The sequence below is a fragment of the Lipotes vexillifer genome, unplaced genomic scaffold (assembly GCF_000442215.2).
Source record: "Lipotes vexillifer unplaced genomic scaffold, Lipotes_vexillifer_v1.1 scaffold1262, whole genome shotgun sequence".
NCBI classification, from domain to species: Eukaryota; Metazoa; Chordata; class Mammalia; order Artiodactyla; family Lipotidae; genus Lipotes; species Lipotes vexillifer.
Genome location: NW_006775022.1, coordinates 636,614 through 653,572, shown reverse-complemented (window position 1 = coordinate 653,572; position 16,959 = coordinate 636,614). Strand labels below are relative to the sequence as shown.

The 16,959-nt window shown below is 49.8% G+C and overlaps 1 protein-coding gene across 1 annotated transcript in view; it reads right to left on the bottom strand.

Moving 5' to 3' along the window:
* UROS (uroporphyrinogen III synthase) overlaps positions 1-16,959 on the bottom strand; it is a 34,156-nt gene that overhangs the window by 3,128 nt on the left and 14,069 nt on the right. The window contains exons 3-10 of the mRNA XM_007449632.1: positions 15,232-15,320; positions 14,969-15,052; positions 13,225-13,321; positions 10,294-10,368; positions 8,569-8,643; positions 3,774-3,854; positions 2,880-2,965; positions 1,688-1,786 (exon numbers count right to left, since the gene is read on the bottom strand). Of these exons, the coding sequence (XP_007449694.1) occupies positions 1,688-1,786; positions 2,880-2,965; positions 3,774-3,854; positions 8,569-8,643; positions 10,294-10,368; positions 13,225-13,321; positions 14,969-15,052; positions 15,232-15,294 (660 nt within the window). The 5' untranslated portion in view covers positions 15,295-15,320. The remainder of the gene's footprint in view (positions 1-1,687; positions 1,787-2,879; positions 2,966-3,773; positions 3,855-8,568; positions 8,644-10,293; positions 10,369-13,224; positions 13,322-14,968; positions 15,053-15,231; positions 15,321-16,959) is intronic.

The following is a 16,959-nucleotide window of genomic DNA, read 5'->3' as shown; positions in this document are numbered from 1 at the left end:
AAGTCAGAAAGAGAAAAACAAATACCGTATGCTAACACATATATATGGAATCTAAGAAAAAAAAAAGGTTCTGAAGAACCTAGGGGCAGGACAGGAATAAAGATGCAGATGTAGAGAATGGACTTGAGGACACAGGGAGGGGGAAGGGTAAACTGGGATAAGGTGAGAGTGGCATGGACATATATACACTACCAAATGTAAAACAGATAGCTAGTGGGAAGCAGCCGCATAGCACAGGGAGATCAGCTCGGTGCTCTGTGACCACCTAGAGGGCTGGGATAGGGAGGGTGGGAGGGAGATGCAAGAGGGAGAAGATATGGGGACATATGTATAGGTATAGCTGATTCACTTTGTTATACAGCAGAAACTAACACAACAATGTAAAGCAATTATACTCCAATAAAGATGTTTTTAAAAAAAAAGAGAAAGAAAGAAAGGAAAGAAGGGAAAGAAGGGAAGGGGAGGGGAGGGGAGGGGAGGGGAGGGAAGGAAAAAAGAAAGAAAGAAAGAAAGAAAGAAGAAAGAAACTCCCTGAGATTGGGAACCAGCAAACAGCAGACATAACTTCAGGAGAAGCAGCTTGGTCACAAGACGACTTTTCCCCGTGAGCCTTTTATTCCCTCGGAAATCGTCTGGTCATAGGAGAGAGGTCGTCTGGAGAGCTCCGCTCTCGGACTCACCACCACGGGCCTGGCCGGGCCCATGGAGCCTGCCTGCAGGGCTGGACCCGGGCTGCAGACAGTGTCCCTGAGCAGTGCCCCCGATAGCTCAGTGCTGATGCCCGTGCTCCGTCCTTGGGTTCCGACCGGAGTGAGTGTGCCAGCCAGGGTGGAGGGAGGGCCGGCAGTGTGTATACTACTGAGACAGTCCTGACCCCCCCAGGGGTGCTGTGAGCTGCACCTGTCATGAAAGGTAAGGGCCTTCACTCCTGGCTATGTGAGTGCCCACAATGCTAGCGGCCTGTCCTGGGCACTCCCAGTCATACCCACGCCCCCTCCTCAGTCCCCCTTGAGCCCTTTAAGAACATCCCCATCACAGACACCACAGGGCTGTGACTACTTATAGACTCCTAACAAATAGTCCCTAAAGGTGCGAATGGAAATCCTTTGAATTAAAAGACGTGAAAAAGGGAATCACTTTTAGAACAATTTCAAGACAGTTAGATGGGGAAAAAGGGAAAGGATGCTAATACCTGTGCCAGGCCCTGAGCTAAGGACTTTGCCTGAATTCTTCCATCTAATCCTGAGACTAACCTATCAGGGAGGACCATACACATGTCTATAAAAGCCACAAAGGGATAATTATCCTCATGCTACAAATGAGGAGACAGGCTCAGAGAGGTTAAGTAACTAGTCCAAGAGCACCAGCCAGGAAGTGGCACTGCTGAGCTGCAAGCGGGGACCTGGGACTCCTAAAGCCCGGCCTTTTTTTTTTGGCCATTCCGTGCAGCATGTGGAACTTCCCGGACCAGGGATGGAACCCGAGCCCTCTGCAATGGAAGTGCAGAGTCTTAACCACTGGACCACCAGGGTAGTCCAGCCCTGCCTTTTCTACAGAGCTTCCATCAGGGCGTCTGTGAGGTCAGGAGTGCTTTGACCTCACATGGAAACTCTAGGCTAATTAGTAAAAGTTAAAAAAAAAAAAAAAGAGCATCTGAAAAAGATCAAAAGCCCACTGAACACCTCACCTTAATCTGGTCAATGTTGTCACCAGATAACTCTTGAATATGCTTGAGACTGTGTGTCAGGCCAGAGGGACTGAAAAACGTGATGCTGGCGGGAATGCCCTGCAGGCAGAGAGAACAAGATCAATCCCTTGCCTTGGGGCCGAGCAAAGAGATGCTCCGCTACCCATCACCATCAGCCCCCAGAGCCCCAGGAAGCAGCCCCAGGCAGCCCAGGTACATCCACAGCAGGAGGGTCCCCACTGATGCTGGCGTTCTGGGCTCCACGGAGGCGGAGTTCAGGTCGGGAACTGTTTAGAGAGGGGTGCGATGGGAGAGGCTGGGTGCTGTTCCTTGGTCGCTCTGCAGGCCCCCAGATCAGAGGACACAGGCACCATGGACCCAGCACCCAGGAGAGTGGACAATGCCTCTAGCTTGTGTGGCCAAAGCGCACTGATCAAGTAAGGCAGCAGCCTGGCTCCCCATCAATGCCCCATCCCTTCCGGAAATGGAGCAGACAGCAGACAGACTGGCACACTTGGCCTTTCTGAAAGCTTTGGTTTGTGCTAACAGGGTCTCCGAGTACCAGCCAGGCATTCAGAAGCCTGTCCTGGGAGAGGAAGGGGAGGCGTCTTATTGGATAAAGATGTGGAAAACCTCGATCAGCCCAAACAAGAACCGTGCACCCTTCTGACTGAAGCCTCCAAAGGTTCTCACGGCCTCCCAAATTCAATCCAGACTCTCCCATGGGCCCTGAAGGCCTTCCCGGTGTGGGCCCAGCCCCTCTCCAGCCTCTGCCCTGTAGCTCCACCAGTGCCCCACACCATGAAGAATGACATCAAGGCCACTGTTGACCCCAGGCTGTGCAAAGGGCTTTGTATAAATTATCTCCTTTAATCCTTGTAAAAACCTTAGAGATAGGTCTATTCCTACTTCTCAGATACAGAGATGGAGCCAAAAGATGGCTTCCTCGGGCTTCCCTGGTGGCGCAGTGGTTGAGAATCCGCCTGCCGATGCAGGGGACACGGGTTCGTGCCCCGGTCTGGGTAGATCCCACATGCCGCGGAGCGGCTGGGCCCGTGAGCCATGGCCGCTGAGCCTGCGCATCCGGAGCACAGGCTCCGCAATGGGGCACAGCTGGGGATGGCAGAACCAGCGTCGGGAGGCTTGCGTCCCTCCGCCCTGTCCACCCCAGCTCCCTGGAAACCCCACACACCTGCTGGGAATAGTAGCTGTTGAGGTTCCCCTGGATTCCTGGGTGTGGGATCGTCTGGTAGACGGTTAAGCTCTCCACGGGAATCCCTGGACACAATCGGGACACAAGCCAGGAGACAGACTTCACTGCCCCGGGAACACACTGCGGGGCACAGGTAGTGGAGACCACCCGGTGCTGCAGGACCCTCCCGGAACAAGCCGCTGGGAGCTGAGAGGTGTGGGCTCAGTGCCAGCAGACTCGGCCGGCCCTCCGCACCCTGCTTAACATTGCGGAGTGGAGGAGGCTGAGATGGCAGAGGAAGGATGAGGGTCCCGAAAACTCAGCCTTCCTTTGTACTACGGACGCCTTTTGTTCCCGTGTTTGTGTGGGCTGCCTGCAGGACTGGCCCTGGACGCTCCCCCATGGATGCCATCCGTGTAGAATCCCACACTGAGGGCCAGGGCTGCAGGCAGAGCTTGCAGGGAGTTTTGCCAGCCTGGGGGCTGAAGCCACGAGCCTACTAGGGCCTGGACACCTTGGTCCCTGGCACCTTGGGATGGAGCCCGGGGGGATGGAGTTGCAGCGAGCCTAGGTTGGCTGGGCTGGCAGACACTGCTTTGAGTGCGTGATCAGATCAGCTCCACGCTTGGACTGGTTTCCACACGTGCCCGCCCCAGGGTCGCCACCACACCACTGCCCACTCGTCCTCCCGGGGAAGGCTCCGCGCCCCTCTGCATGCTCCCAGCTGAGCTGAGCAGGTGGATGGGAGCGGATCTGAAGCAGGAGGGAGGACTGCACCCTGCACCTTCTGGCCTGGCCGGTCCATCCCAGGCCTGCTCTCCCTGTAGGTTCCCAGGGCTGACACTCTGCCACCGTGAAGGCTCTCGGTGGACCCCAGAGAGGAGGGGGAGTCACCTTTGTCCTTGAGCATTTTCGGCAGGATTTCTCTTTTGAGGGTTCCACAGGGAAACAGAAGAGGCAGTGCTGACGACTCCCCTGCAAATAAACAGGCAGACTCTGTAGATGGAGGCGCGGCTCTGGGCCCTGCCCTGCCTTTGGTTCCAGGACCGTGAGCAGGAGGAAGCTCACGGGGGTCACGTGGGCAACAGCGCTAGACACCTAACATCCACAAGAGCCCGGGGCTGCTGTCACCCCTGCTCCCTAAGCCCCTCCCGTCGTGGTGGCTCCGGGCAGCAGTCACCACTTAGAGTGCAGTGACCAGAGGCAGGTTACAGGTCAGGCCTGATGGTGGCCTTGGAGCAACCGTTTCTGCCTCTGGAGGAGCCCGGATGGGCCGGGAGGCATTTGGAGCCTGGGCTCCCGCCGCGAGGAGGCAGGAAACGACAGCCGCCGCAGCGAAGACAAGCTGTAAGGACGCTTCTCGGCCGCCAGGCCAGGAGCCCGAGGGCTGAGGGCCGGCCGCGCGGGGGCCCAGCCTCTTGTCCCCGCGCGCATCTCCGCCCTGGGAGACTCAGCCGCAGGCCTTGCTCTGCAGAGCCGTGGAGACAGCGTGTGAGACACCACCTCCCAGCAAAACTGATGGGCGGTCAGATGGGAATCCTCCGCACTGTGAGAACAAAGCACTTTAGTGGAGGCGACCGCTTTCCCCTTCCGTCTGTCCATCAGATGGAAGGAGCTGTAGCGAGTGCTGGTCAGGCACAAAGACGCATTTCCTCACATCTGGAAGATCTCTCTGAACACATCCCCTTTCGGTGCCTGGAATCAGAGGGGGGAACAAGCCAAGCTCTCCCCCTCCGGCACCATCTCCACGAAGGCCCAGCTAAATAACAGGAATGACTGTAGGCGTCCTTATTTCAAGTTGTCCAATAATTACAAACCGGCGAGTGTTTTATTTAAACGGCTCTGTAAGTATCAGTACCGACATAAAAGAACACAAGCAATTGGAAAACTTTTAAATATACTGTATATAATAGATGCTCACCGCTTTCTCTTTTCCAGTGTGAGGAAATGTTTTCACGCAGTATAGATGCCATCCCTCGTGACACACTTTCAAAGCCATGACCAGGTGCTATTCTGAACCACAGCCCAGGTGTCCCTCCAGTGTCTGCATGTCCGTGTGTGTGTTTGGTGGTGGGGTGTCCAGGAGCCTAGGGACCAAAGCGGCTCCCACAGACCCTTCCCAGCACCTGCTGTGGGGCAGCTGTAGGACCAGCGGCCAAACCAGGGGCCTACTTTTCCTGCAGCCTCAACCCCAGGGGTGTGCAAGGGGCTTCCGGAAGATTCCAGAATCGGCCCTTCACAGCCTTTCTTCTGCGGGTCCAGCAGAGCACTGAGTTGCTCATCTGTGTTCTCTGATTGCTGGTCACTACTAGGGAGATGGGGAGTTGGACGCACATCCTGGTGCAGGGCAGGCATCTTTTTCCCACTGCACCCCAGTGCCCGGTGCAGAGGCAGGCCGAGCAGGACCAACCAGCTCAGCTGGCTTCATGGCAAAGCAGCACCATAGCAGCACAAAGGGAGGAAAACCTGACAATGTCCTGGTTGAGACCTGCCGTAGGAGCGGAGAGACATCCCGTGACTGTGCTTCCTGGGTGCTAACCTCCTCCAAGAAGTTAAAGGCAAATAATCAGCACTCCCAAATGGATTATGTCCTGAGCAAAACTCCTCACGGGGCTCTTCCATGACTGAAAGATGGAGCAGATTACTGGTTACATTTACTGGAAACAACCTCTGGTGGATGAGGACCTCTCTGGCCCATCTCATCACCATGTGAATTGACAGCATCTCCAAAAACGGCATAGCTCAACCACCCAACACTTCCTCTTTGTCATAAGATCATTTATGGAAAATAAATGATTCATTATTTAAAAAAAATTTCCTCTCTGGGATGAACTCACTGCCTACTGATTTTTAACCCAAACAGGCCAAAGCTAAATAGGCCAATGTAAAAGCCGGTTGATTACACAGGGGTGAGAGGTGAGGTGCCCCCAGGACGACAGGGAGCGATAGGGGCCCGGCAGGGGTCTAACCCAACGTGGGATGGTGAGCCACAGGGCTCAGACGCTCTGCTCCGCGTTCCTTTAACAGGAAGGGAGCCTGGCCTGCTGGGCTGTCGGGCTGAGGACAGCAGCTGTGTTGAAAGTCCTAAGAGGACGTTATGCAGCTGGAACGGGGGCTCTGTACACAGTCACTGCTGGTGATTAAGAACTAGACTGAGCGTGTAAATGTCATTTCGCTGGAGATGTGTCTGTAGAACCCTTACACCCTCCAGGACTGCGATGACCGCGCCCTCTCAGGCCTGCTGTGAGGGAGGGTCCAGTTGTGCAGGCGGTGGGCACTTAACGTAGGTAATTACGACCACGAGACTGACTGGGCGACAGAAGGAGAGCCCAGCGAGTGGGCGAGGCTGCAGGGACGAGCCCTTGGTCAGCTCAGCGCAAGTCCAGGGGGACAGTTCAAATAACGCGCACAATCTGTCTGCCTCTGACACCCTCCCCCTCCTTCGCTCTCTCTCAAAGTGTTGAACTGTCTTCTGCTTGGGCCACTTGTATTGATACTCCCTTTTCCCTTAGCGGAGATATCCCAGGAGGGAAGAACTGTCTGTCAGAACGATGAGCTTTCAGATTAAGTGAGCTAATAGCTTTAAGCGCTTATAACAGTGCCTGTCACAGAATAAATAAGTGTTTAAGTAAAATAAATAAGCAATAACTATGAACTGGCCTGTCTACTCCAAGCACTGGAAGTTGATTCTTGGCTTTTAAAAATCGAGCTTCAGAGTTGACTGGGGGAGAAAATCATTAACGCCTGGGTAAAACCAAGGTGAACGTCCTGCCAGCAGTCAAGATTGACTCTTATGTGGATGTTATTCCAAGTGTGAACTGAAGATTCATTAGGACCCATGGGGTGAACACTGGCCGTGCCGTGTGGAGTCTGCCCTCCCGCCTGTCCCCTCCCAGCTCTGGGACCTTGGATGGTCACTCGGTCCCTGTAGCCTGGACAACAGCACTGTCGAAAAGAGCGCTGGGTGATGCTGGGTGCCCCTAGGCTGTCCCTGTGGTGCCTGAGCCGCCAGTGACAGCTGAGCTGTGGCCTGTGCCTGGTGTGACAGGTGAGCCACATTTTTATTTCGATTAATTTAAATTAATTTAAATTTAAATTAATTTAAATTTAAATAGGCACATGTGGCTCCTGGCTGCCATACTGGACTGTGCAGCCTGCAGTGGACGGTAGTGAGGACCAAATGAGGCGAGGCAGGGGGCGCGCCAGGAACACGCTGACCACCCAGGAACGTCTCGTCCTCGATGTTAACACAGCGCATACAGTGACCCAGGAAAGAGGAAATAAAATTATTCTTAAAAGAAAAGTGGAGAAAGGAGAGCCAACTGGAAACCTGGGAAGGCCCTCTGCCATCCCCTGCCTGAGCTCCAGGGGGCCTGGTCCACGGGGCAGTGGAGGATGTGCGACTTTTTCAGGTCCAGCTCCTAGCGGTCAACAGAAACACACGAGCTCGAGAACCTTCACCAACAGCACTGGCTCGTGACAGGAAGGCTTCCTAAGACTTTAGAGATCGTTACCTGGCGAAGAAATGTTCTTAACACACCATGCCCAGACACAAAACCATGCACCACGGTCCCAGAAGCCGTAAAAATTCCTGGTTAAGGTGTCCTCGCCCCCTGCCCACCCTGAAACCACCCCCCCAGGGGCAGAGAAGACACCCCTCTCCTGGGACCACCTCAGAGCAAAACCTCAGGCATCAGCAGGCAACCTGGCCCTGTCTCCTAGCTCAGCAAGCTCTAGAAAGGGTCTGCAAACCGCAAACCCAGGTCAGAACCCAGCCCATGGTCTACGGCTGCTCTCGTGCTACGACGGGCAGAGGATGTGGCCGCAGAGATGGCGTATCTGGCCCTCGCAGACAGTTCCACAACCCCTGACCCCGAGGAGCAAAGCTCTGATTCCCTCTCAGTGACAGAAGGCAAGTTGGTTCTGTGTCATCTTTCACGTGGGGGTCTGATGTCACACATCTCTCAGGGAGGGATCCAAGTGACAAGGACACAAGAGCATGTGTGTGCAGTTGGATCAGATGTGTAGGGGAGAGGCTGGGACACACAACTTGGAGGTGGGGCTCCCCTGCAAGTACACATCGAGCCTCTCAGTCCTCTCTCTCGGAGGGTTCTGCTCCAAAAATCTTGGCCCATGTTTCGTCAGAAGCCGAAAATGTCACAATTAGTTCAAAGCTTAATCCTTATTTAAATACAAGCATCCCCAGAACCCTTGCCATTTTAAGTCTCAGCCCATATGCTGCCCAGTGATGAGCTGATGGGAGGCTGAGTGGGCTCTTCAGGGGGAGCGGGCTTTGTGGGGGGGGAATTCGGACAGGGAAGAGACTCCTACCAGGAAGGCAGGGAGCCGGCAGACAGAGGGACGGTGCCGGCAGCTTCTGCTGCTCCCACTCCCCTTACAATCCCTGCAGAGGGTCTTGCTTCTGGTTTTGCCTCCAGCCCTTTTATTCTGTGTCATGTTCAAGTTGTCTCAAGTCCTTGGGTGGAGGGGGTGGAGGGCAGTAGGCTGGATCTCAGACCAGCACAGACAGATGCAGATACAAGGCAGCCATGGTCTTGGAGCGGCACACACTCATCAGCCACATTATCACCATCATCACCGAGGAGGTGGACCTTTCCCGAGGTGCTGGTTGTGAGACCGACCAACAAAAATAAATGGGCTTCATTTGGGGCGACCTTGTTCTACTTACTAGAACAAATGTACTCTGCAAGCTTTTCTGCATTTCCACAGTTTTCTCCTTCTGTATGCAGGCCAATTTTATTCACTGGAAAACAACAACAACAAAATATATTTCTTTACATGGTTATTAAAGTCCTGTTCCTGTGTTGTTTTTTAAATGTGCAAATACAAAGGCACATGCCTTACAAATGACATGGAGAAAGTCTCCCCTTGGAGGCTGGTATAGGGAGACGAGAGGGAGCTGGGTCCCAGCCCCGCCCTCCCTAGACCTGTGGCTTTGGATGGTGAGGCATCATTATCAGCAACTTAGTCTCAAAAGGTTCAGGAAAAATTGTTCTTTGCCTTGTATTTATAACTTCTCTGTAAGTTTTCTTCAAAATAGCTTGGACAGATTACCAGAAAAGGGATCAGTGGGCCAAAGGGTACAACTATTTTGGCAAAGCTTTTGAATACATGCCAACCAAGCACTTCTCAAAAGATGTGAACCAAATTTCAATGCCATTTAGCAATATTTGAATACATTTGTTTCACCGCACCCTTATCAGCAGCATTATATAGTTAACTAATTAATTACTTTTTGTAAATTTAATAAGGAAAAAAATCATGTTTTAAACTGAACTATAGTGTTCAATGAACAAAGCTAAGTCAGTGTGGAAGGAAACCTCCTCTTTTCCTTCTCTGCTCTCATCACCACACGTCTGCACTCTGGTTACCCAATGTGTGGGTTTTCCACACCAAGCAATTCTCCAGTTCTCAGCTGGGTGTCCTACGAGTGAACTCAAGTCTTAACACTCTCTACTGGGAGGCAGCGTCAAATCCCGAGGATGGAAGGCTCAGTCCCACAAACTGCTCCCACTTCAGACCCAGGTCTCTTCTTGTGCTTCTGACTGACCAGCTCTAAATCGGAGGTTCTCACAACCCACTCCTTGGGTTGGATCATTTGCTAGAACAGCTCACAGAACTCAGGAAGATGGTTTACTAACTACTGCATATTTATTACAAAGGCTATTTCAAAGGGTGTAAATGAACAGCCAGATGGAAGAGATGCATCAGGCAGGTATGGGGGGAGGGCCTGAGCTTCCATGCCCTCTCCTGGCTCCAGCCTCCCAGCACCCTCCGTATTACGGTCCTTCTGGATTTTTATGGCGGCTTCATACACAGCCATGATTGATTAAATCATTGGTCGCTGGTGATTAATTCAACCTCTGGCTGATGTCTTCTCTCTGGAAGTAGGAGGCAGGGAGGGCATGAGGCTGAAAGTTCCTACTCTAATTGGAGGATTGGTTCCCATGGCAACTAGCCTCCAATTTAAGGGGCTTTCCAAAAGTCAACTCAGGTGGAGTTGAAAGAGGTTTGTTATGAATAACAAAATACACCTTATCTTTTTTTTTTTTTCCAGTACTCGGACCTCTCACTGCTGTGGCCTCTCCCGTTGCGGAGCACAGGCTCCGGACGCGCAGGCTCAGTGGCCACGGCTCACAGGCCCATCCGCTCCACGGCATGTGGGATCTTCCCGGACCGGGGCACGAACCCGTATCCCCTGCATCGGCAGGCGGACTCTCAACCACTGCGCCACCAGAGAAGCCCCACCTTATCTTTTTTATCACTCAGGAAATTCCAAGGGTTTTAGGAGCTCTGTGCCAGGAACAGGGACAAAGACCAAATATATATTTCTTATTATAATCACAATATCACAGTCATTCTTTGGTGTTTTATTTGTACCTTGACTGCTTACCTAGAGAAGCAGTAGCATTTCCCACCACATACACTGACTTAGCATTCCATTTTTCTTGCAGAGACTTTCTCCAGACTGTAAAACATGAAATTTGATGTGAGTTGCAAATACCAAAGTGGCCATTTGGACTGCTGCCCAAGGCTGTTTGTTCATCCTAAAAAACTTGTGAGCAAGGAAAATTATTAATAACCAAATATAAAGAACAGCACCTCAAACTAAAATCCATTTTTATATTCTGTCCATATTCTGCAGGCAAATTTTTTAAAATCACTTTGGCAAATGTTTCAATATGCCTTCCTTATTGAAGGCATTAAGTATTAAATCATTTCCACAGTTGGCACTAGAAGCATTTTTAATGCATATTAGTAAACATAACTTGAAGAATTAATTTGCATGGTAATATTAAAATTTAAAAATCTAGACTTTTTTCTTTTTTTTTTGGCCGTGCCATGCAGCTTGCGGGATCTTAGCAAGGGACTGAACCCGGGGCCATGGCGGTGAAAGTGCTGAGTCCTAACCACTGGACAGCCAGGGATGTCCCCCCCAAATCTAGACTTTTAAAGAAAAAATTACTGGTCGTGAAAAAGAGGCAACTTAAATGTCTAATAAAGCAATATGACTGGTTTTATTCGGGATGTAAATCTGAAAGCAGTCAAGAAACTGTCATCTCAGGTGAGAAGGCTCATTTATCTATTAGGTCAAAGAAGAGAATAAATATCAGGTTCATAAACAAACACAACTTAATAGAGAACACTACCATTTGATGACAAAAAATAAACATCTCTAAATATGGATTAAAGAAAAACCAAGAGAAAGTGGATAGTATAAATGTATCACAAGGCCACTTGGCATTCAACATCCTTTTAGAGGATAAGGAAACACCAGTTCTTCCTTCCTAAGATCTGACTATGAGCGTAATTTTCCCTTAAGTTCAACAGTGTTACTCTACCCTTTACACTCCTGTGAGAAATTCCCTTTTAAAAAGCGATAAAAGACTGAGTTTAACCTTCTTTCCTTTCCCACCCCACAAACGTAAATAATATTTATTTAAACATTATCTACAGCATATGAACAAACCATTCTCCAAGCATCATAGTAGATATGAGCTGGAGCAAGCCCTGGGTGAAATCAGAATGCCCGGCTTCAGAGCTGGCTCTGCCCCTTAACTTGGGCTCGTTCCTGGCAAGTGAGCTGGCCTACCTCCTCTGTTTCCCTGTCGAGATAACGGGGATTAACTACACCTCTCCTGCCTGTATTCATAGAGTTGTTGTAACAATCAAAGTAAGAAAACGTATGGACCATATTGTACTCCTGTAACTTATATAATATTGTACAGCAACTATACTTCCACCAAAAAAGAGAACAAAAGAAAATGCTGGGAAAATGCTTTTTAAACTACAAAGCATTATAAAAAGTTATGGTGTCCATGCTGGGGTTTTTTTCTTTTTCATCATCTTCATCCTCAAAACACATACAAAAGGGAAAGCACAACTGTGAGACCAAGATTCCCAAAGCACCACTGGGAGAGAATACACACGCTTCTCCATCTCGAGTCTTCTTTCTCCATTTTGGAAATAACGGTACTTCCGGTTCTGAGTTGCCCTGAGGATTGGACAGCCCAAGTCCTCATCCCTAAGAAAAGCGTTAGACTTTCTCCTCAACAGGAGGTGACTGTGTATATGAAATCACCGAGTTGGTGATTTTTTTGGCTATAACGAAAGCCTAACTAACTGTAAAGAGAGCGCATGATGACCACCCTGCACTGTCACTTACTCAGTGCTCACCACGCACCAGGAGACGCCCTGAGTGCTTCACTTTGGGACTCAGACTCTGCAGCTAGAACCATAAAACTGTGACTTACAGACCGCGCGGTCTTGGAGAGTTTCACACCCTCTGCCCTACAGGCTCCTCATTTGTCAGGTGGGGATACTAATCACACCTCCCTCCGGGATAAAGCATCTAGGACCTGGTCTGGCACAGAGTAGGCCCTAGAGAAGCTCTAACTAGTGGCAGAAGTGACGATCCTGGGATGCAAGTATTATTGTGCCCACTTTACAAACAAGGAAACTGAGGCTCAGCGAGGTCAAGGAAGCCACCAAGGTCAGAATGGCCATCTGAGGCCAGGCCTAACTGGCTGCAAAGCCCTTTGGTAACCACCCGTCCCGCTGGCTCCCCCTGTTAGTATAGTGGAGGTGGTCCGGCCTGACAGACTGGCTCCAGGGCCTTGGACAGGTGCTGACTCTCCCCAAGCCTCAGCATTCTTATCTGTAAAATGAGGACCATGGTAGGCGAGCCTCTGGCTGGTCCAGAATTGAATGAGATCGTGAATGTCAAGCTAACATAGAGCCTGGTATACAGCAGGCACTCCACACATGTTAGCTCAAAGCTGTCTGATGGGACAGACTAAGATGGTGTTCAGTCTGAGAGCTGGGCTCTGACAGAGAGGGAAGGAAGCGAGAAGGAGGCCTGAGCGGGGTCACATCATCGAGTGCTGGCTCGGCACGCACTGTTCTCATGTGCTGTTGGACCTCCCCATCGTCCCTGTGAGGAAAGAGACTGGCGCCCGTATACTGTGACCCCCTGGTGGGTGCACGTGGAGAGCCCCCCCAGCGGCACCCGTCTGGGCATTTAGGAGGTAGCACCGTCTCCTGCTTCCTGGTGACACAGTGCCCCGAAGCGCTCACCCCCGTCAGAAGGCTACCACGTAACATGTCATTCTGTGTGGGACACTAAGAAACAGCTTAGAAGAAGGAATTTCATCTTCTGCTCCCTCCAAAGGTTCCAAAAACACGAAGTAACCTGGTACCTAAATAGTTTTTGACTATAAGTCATTGCACTTTCTCAAACCTGAAGTCCAGCTATTTCTGGAATCTAGTATCACCAATGGGACAAAGCAAAGTCCAGTGGCATTCACAGCAGACCCACCCTTACCTTCGGTTTTATTGTCTTTCTCCAAACACAGCTCCACTGCTTCCACTGCTCTGGGGCTGGTAAAAATGAGGCCCCCGTAACCTTCAGGGTGAGACAGCTGCACACCAAACAACAGTAAAGGCATTTTGTATGATCGCCAAGTTCAACGTTTTCCAGAATTCTAAATGCTTCACAATAGTAGCAGGCAAACTAATTCCATGCATCCATCCATCCATCCAACCACTCAAGACAGAGATTACTACGCACCTGGAACTACTCTAGGCCTTTAAGGACATACAGGTAAATTCACAGCATTTCCCTCAAGCAGCTCACAGTCTTGGGGAGGGAGAGGCCAGTGTGATGCAGGGTGGCAGGTGTAACGGAGCCAAGGGACAATGTGACTCAGCCTGGGTGTGGCTGGGGTGCAGGCAGGACGGTAGACTTGACCTGCATCCATAAGAAAGCTGGAATATTCAAGGAGTGATATCCACGCTGAAGCCCTGGTTTTTGAGCATAAAAATGGCGATAAAATCTACTGAACATGTATTCTGAGCTGGGCACTGGGCTGTTATACACATAATCCTGCACTGAATCTGTGAAAGTGCCCTGTGAGACGGGTGGCACTATTTGCATCGCACGGATTAAGGCACAGAGGCTTGGCGAGGATAAAGAACTAGTCCAAGGTGAGGGGCAGAGCCGGGACTTGAGCACATGCCCCTGTGATTCCCAAGCCCGTGCGCTCGCTCACTGCCCAACAGGAGCTTCAGAGAGGGAGTCCAGGAAGCCCCTCATGAAACAAACTGGCTGGGGGTGATAGAGAAGCTCCCACAGAGACTCTAGTATTTTTCTGAGCACAGGGTCCTAGCAAAGATTTCAAATGATGAGCTCTGGTTCCCTGTTAAAGCTGCTTACGGAAGAGCATGCGATGTGGGTCCCTTATACATTCCTCACAGCACACAGACCCAGGGCAGATGCCAAATCAATGTTTGCTGAGTAAACTGCTGAATGAATAATTCAATCTTCAGCTCAGAGCGAAGGGAGATAGCAGAGAGGTCCTCCGCAGAGTGACAGACGGGCTCTGACATGCAGAGCATGGGGGTGAACCTGATGCTCACAGCGGCCCGGGAGCCCGGTGGGCAGGGCTGGGCACACCAGTCCCATGAAGCCGCCCTGGCTCTGGGCCCACAAGTCCAGAACGGTGCCCCCGGGGAGATGTCCGGTGACGGGGTACACACTGATGGGGCCTGGGGTGCTGGGCCCTGAATCTTTAATCGGAAGCATTTGGAGGGCTTTCCTGGGACTTTCCCTGGCCATAACTATTGCTCCAATACATGGAAGCAGTCCCAACTCTCCCTCTTATCTGCTGGAGAACTCCGCCAAGCTGCCCAACCTGGGGAGAAGCAACAGCTGTTCCGCGCTTTGCTGAGGTCAGGGGCGTGGACTGAATGACAGGAGGAAGGTGAAGGGTCTGCGTGGCCAAGAGCAGCACAGGCTTTGGTGCTTCAGCATGACTGGCTCTCCCAGGCCTCCTTACGGGCCACCTCGAGGTCGGGCGGCTTTCTGGGGCCGCTCGTAGAGGCTCGGGCCGAGGATCCAGTAGCAGCCAAGTCCTGGAGCAGGTGAGCTCGTGCCGTCCTTGTTTTACAGTTGGGTAGTGAGATGAGGGCTAGCAAACGGGTCCTTCCCCTAGAATTCTGTAGGACTCTACAGAAACCAAACGTGTCTCATTCAGAAACGATGGTGCTCAGACACTGATGAATCTTACCTTCTCCAAAAAACTGGGAAGAGACCAAAACTCAAATGATAAAACAGGGATCAAAGTGGCTTCGAGTCCATATAATCCTAATTCCTGCAGGTAAAAGAATATGGTTTTGAATTGGCCAGGGTTGTTTGGAAAATAAGGAAAAGGTCCTATTTCACAACTTATTCTGTGCCAGTTCCTCAGAGTTTTAGCAGATGGACCCTCCCCTTGACTTCAATCACGAGGCAGTGTTGGGCTTTCGGGGACCAAGTGTGTCAGGTACTTACCCTGATGTAGGGATCCTGGCCACAGTCGTCCTCCTTAGGGTCTTTCAGTAAAAGAACCTTCATTATTGCCTGGCAGTCTTTACAGGGTGCTGTGACAGAGCAGGGAAACGGATCTTAATTAGATCTCAAAGCCTCTTCCTAAGCAGTGTCAGCTGGGCTGGGAGCCAGAAGCAGGTAATCAGCTGCTGGCTGAAGCGGCCTATCCCTCACACACAATGACTTGGCGTTTATGGGCTTGTTCCTTCTGAAGACCCTGTCACCGATAAGGCCCAGGGACAGCATGCTGGCACTTGATATCACTTGGAAAGGCAGATGAAAGCCATTAGGGAAAGGCAGTGTCCTAGCTAAACATTTAAGGCTCACAGAAGAGAACTGATGCAAATTCTGGGTTGTATCTATAACAAATATAGAAATGAGCATCTTATATTTTAAGGAAATAAATAATTACTTCCATTTCAAGATAAATATACTCAGTTGCTCATAAGCTCTTTAGGAAATGATTATACTGACTCTTCTATTTCTCAAGTGATGTTTTATAAATGTGGTCGAGTATCATGAGAGAATTTTTCAAAAATTTTCTAACCCAGAAACCAGCTGGTTGATATTTATCAAAAGGCTTATATACTGCATACCCCTTCTTCCTATAATTTCACTTCTAAGAATAAATTCTAAGGTGACACTTATAAATGTGTGCAAAGATTAACATAAAGATATTCATCCTGGTATTCTTTTTTTTTAATTGACATATAACACTGTGTAAGTTTAAGGTGTACAATGTGATTTAATACATTTGTATGTTGCAATATGATTACCACCGTAGCATTAGCTAACACCTCTATCACCTCACATAATTATTTCTTTATTGTGGTGTGAACAATTAATATCTAGTCTCTTAGCACCTTTGAAGTTTATAATACAGTATTGTTGACTATAATCACTATGCTGTGCGTTAGATTCCGCCCCACCCACTTGTTGACTATAATCACTATGCTGTGCGTTAGATTCCCACTCCCCCCACTTGTTGACTATAATCACTATGCTGTGCGTTAGATACCCACCCCACCCACTTGTTGACTATAATCACTATGCTGTGTGTTAGATTCCCACCCCCCAACCAAGAACTTATTTAACTACTAGTTGCAAGTCTGTATCCTGGTATTCTTTATAATTGCAAATAACTGGAAACAATGTAAACATCTAACAATGAGAGAATGGTTAAATAAATCATGGTACAGTTATATGAAATCATTAAAATATTCATAAACAACTTAATTATATGGATTATTTAATCACAAAATAATGTTAAGTTTAAAAAAGCAGGATTCAGAATTGCATTGAGGTACGATTTACAGATTTTATATATACATATATATGAAAGAATATTCTTTGGTGGTAGGTTAGGGTGATTATTTTCTTCTCTACCTCTTTCTGTTTTACCCAATTTTTTTACAATAAATATTAAATTCCTTTCGTGTCAAGGGGGTAAAAGCACATTATAACCATCCCCAAAGCCTCAAATCCAATACTGTCGAAGACCTGCAAAATAAACTCTGCTGGAAATGCAGACTATATCCCACAAGTAGCATTAGACTACCAGTTAGTTACTTAATAAATATGATACAGTGGTTGATAGTAGTCAAAGAAAGTATATTGCTTGGAGCAGAAATGTGTTAACTCTGAGGGCTTCCCTGGTGGCGCAGTGCTTGAGAGTCCGCCTGCCGATGCAGG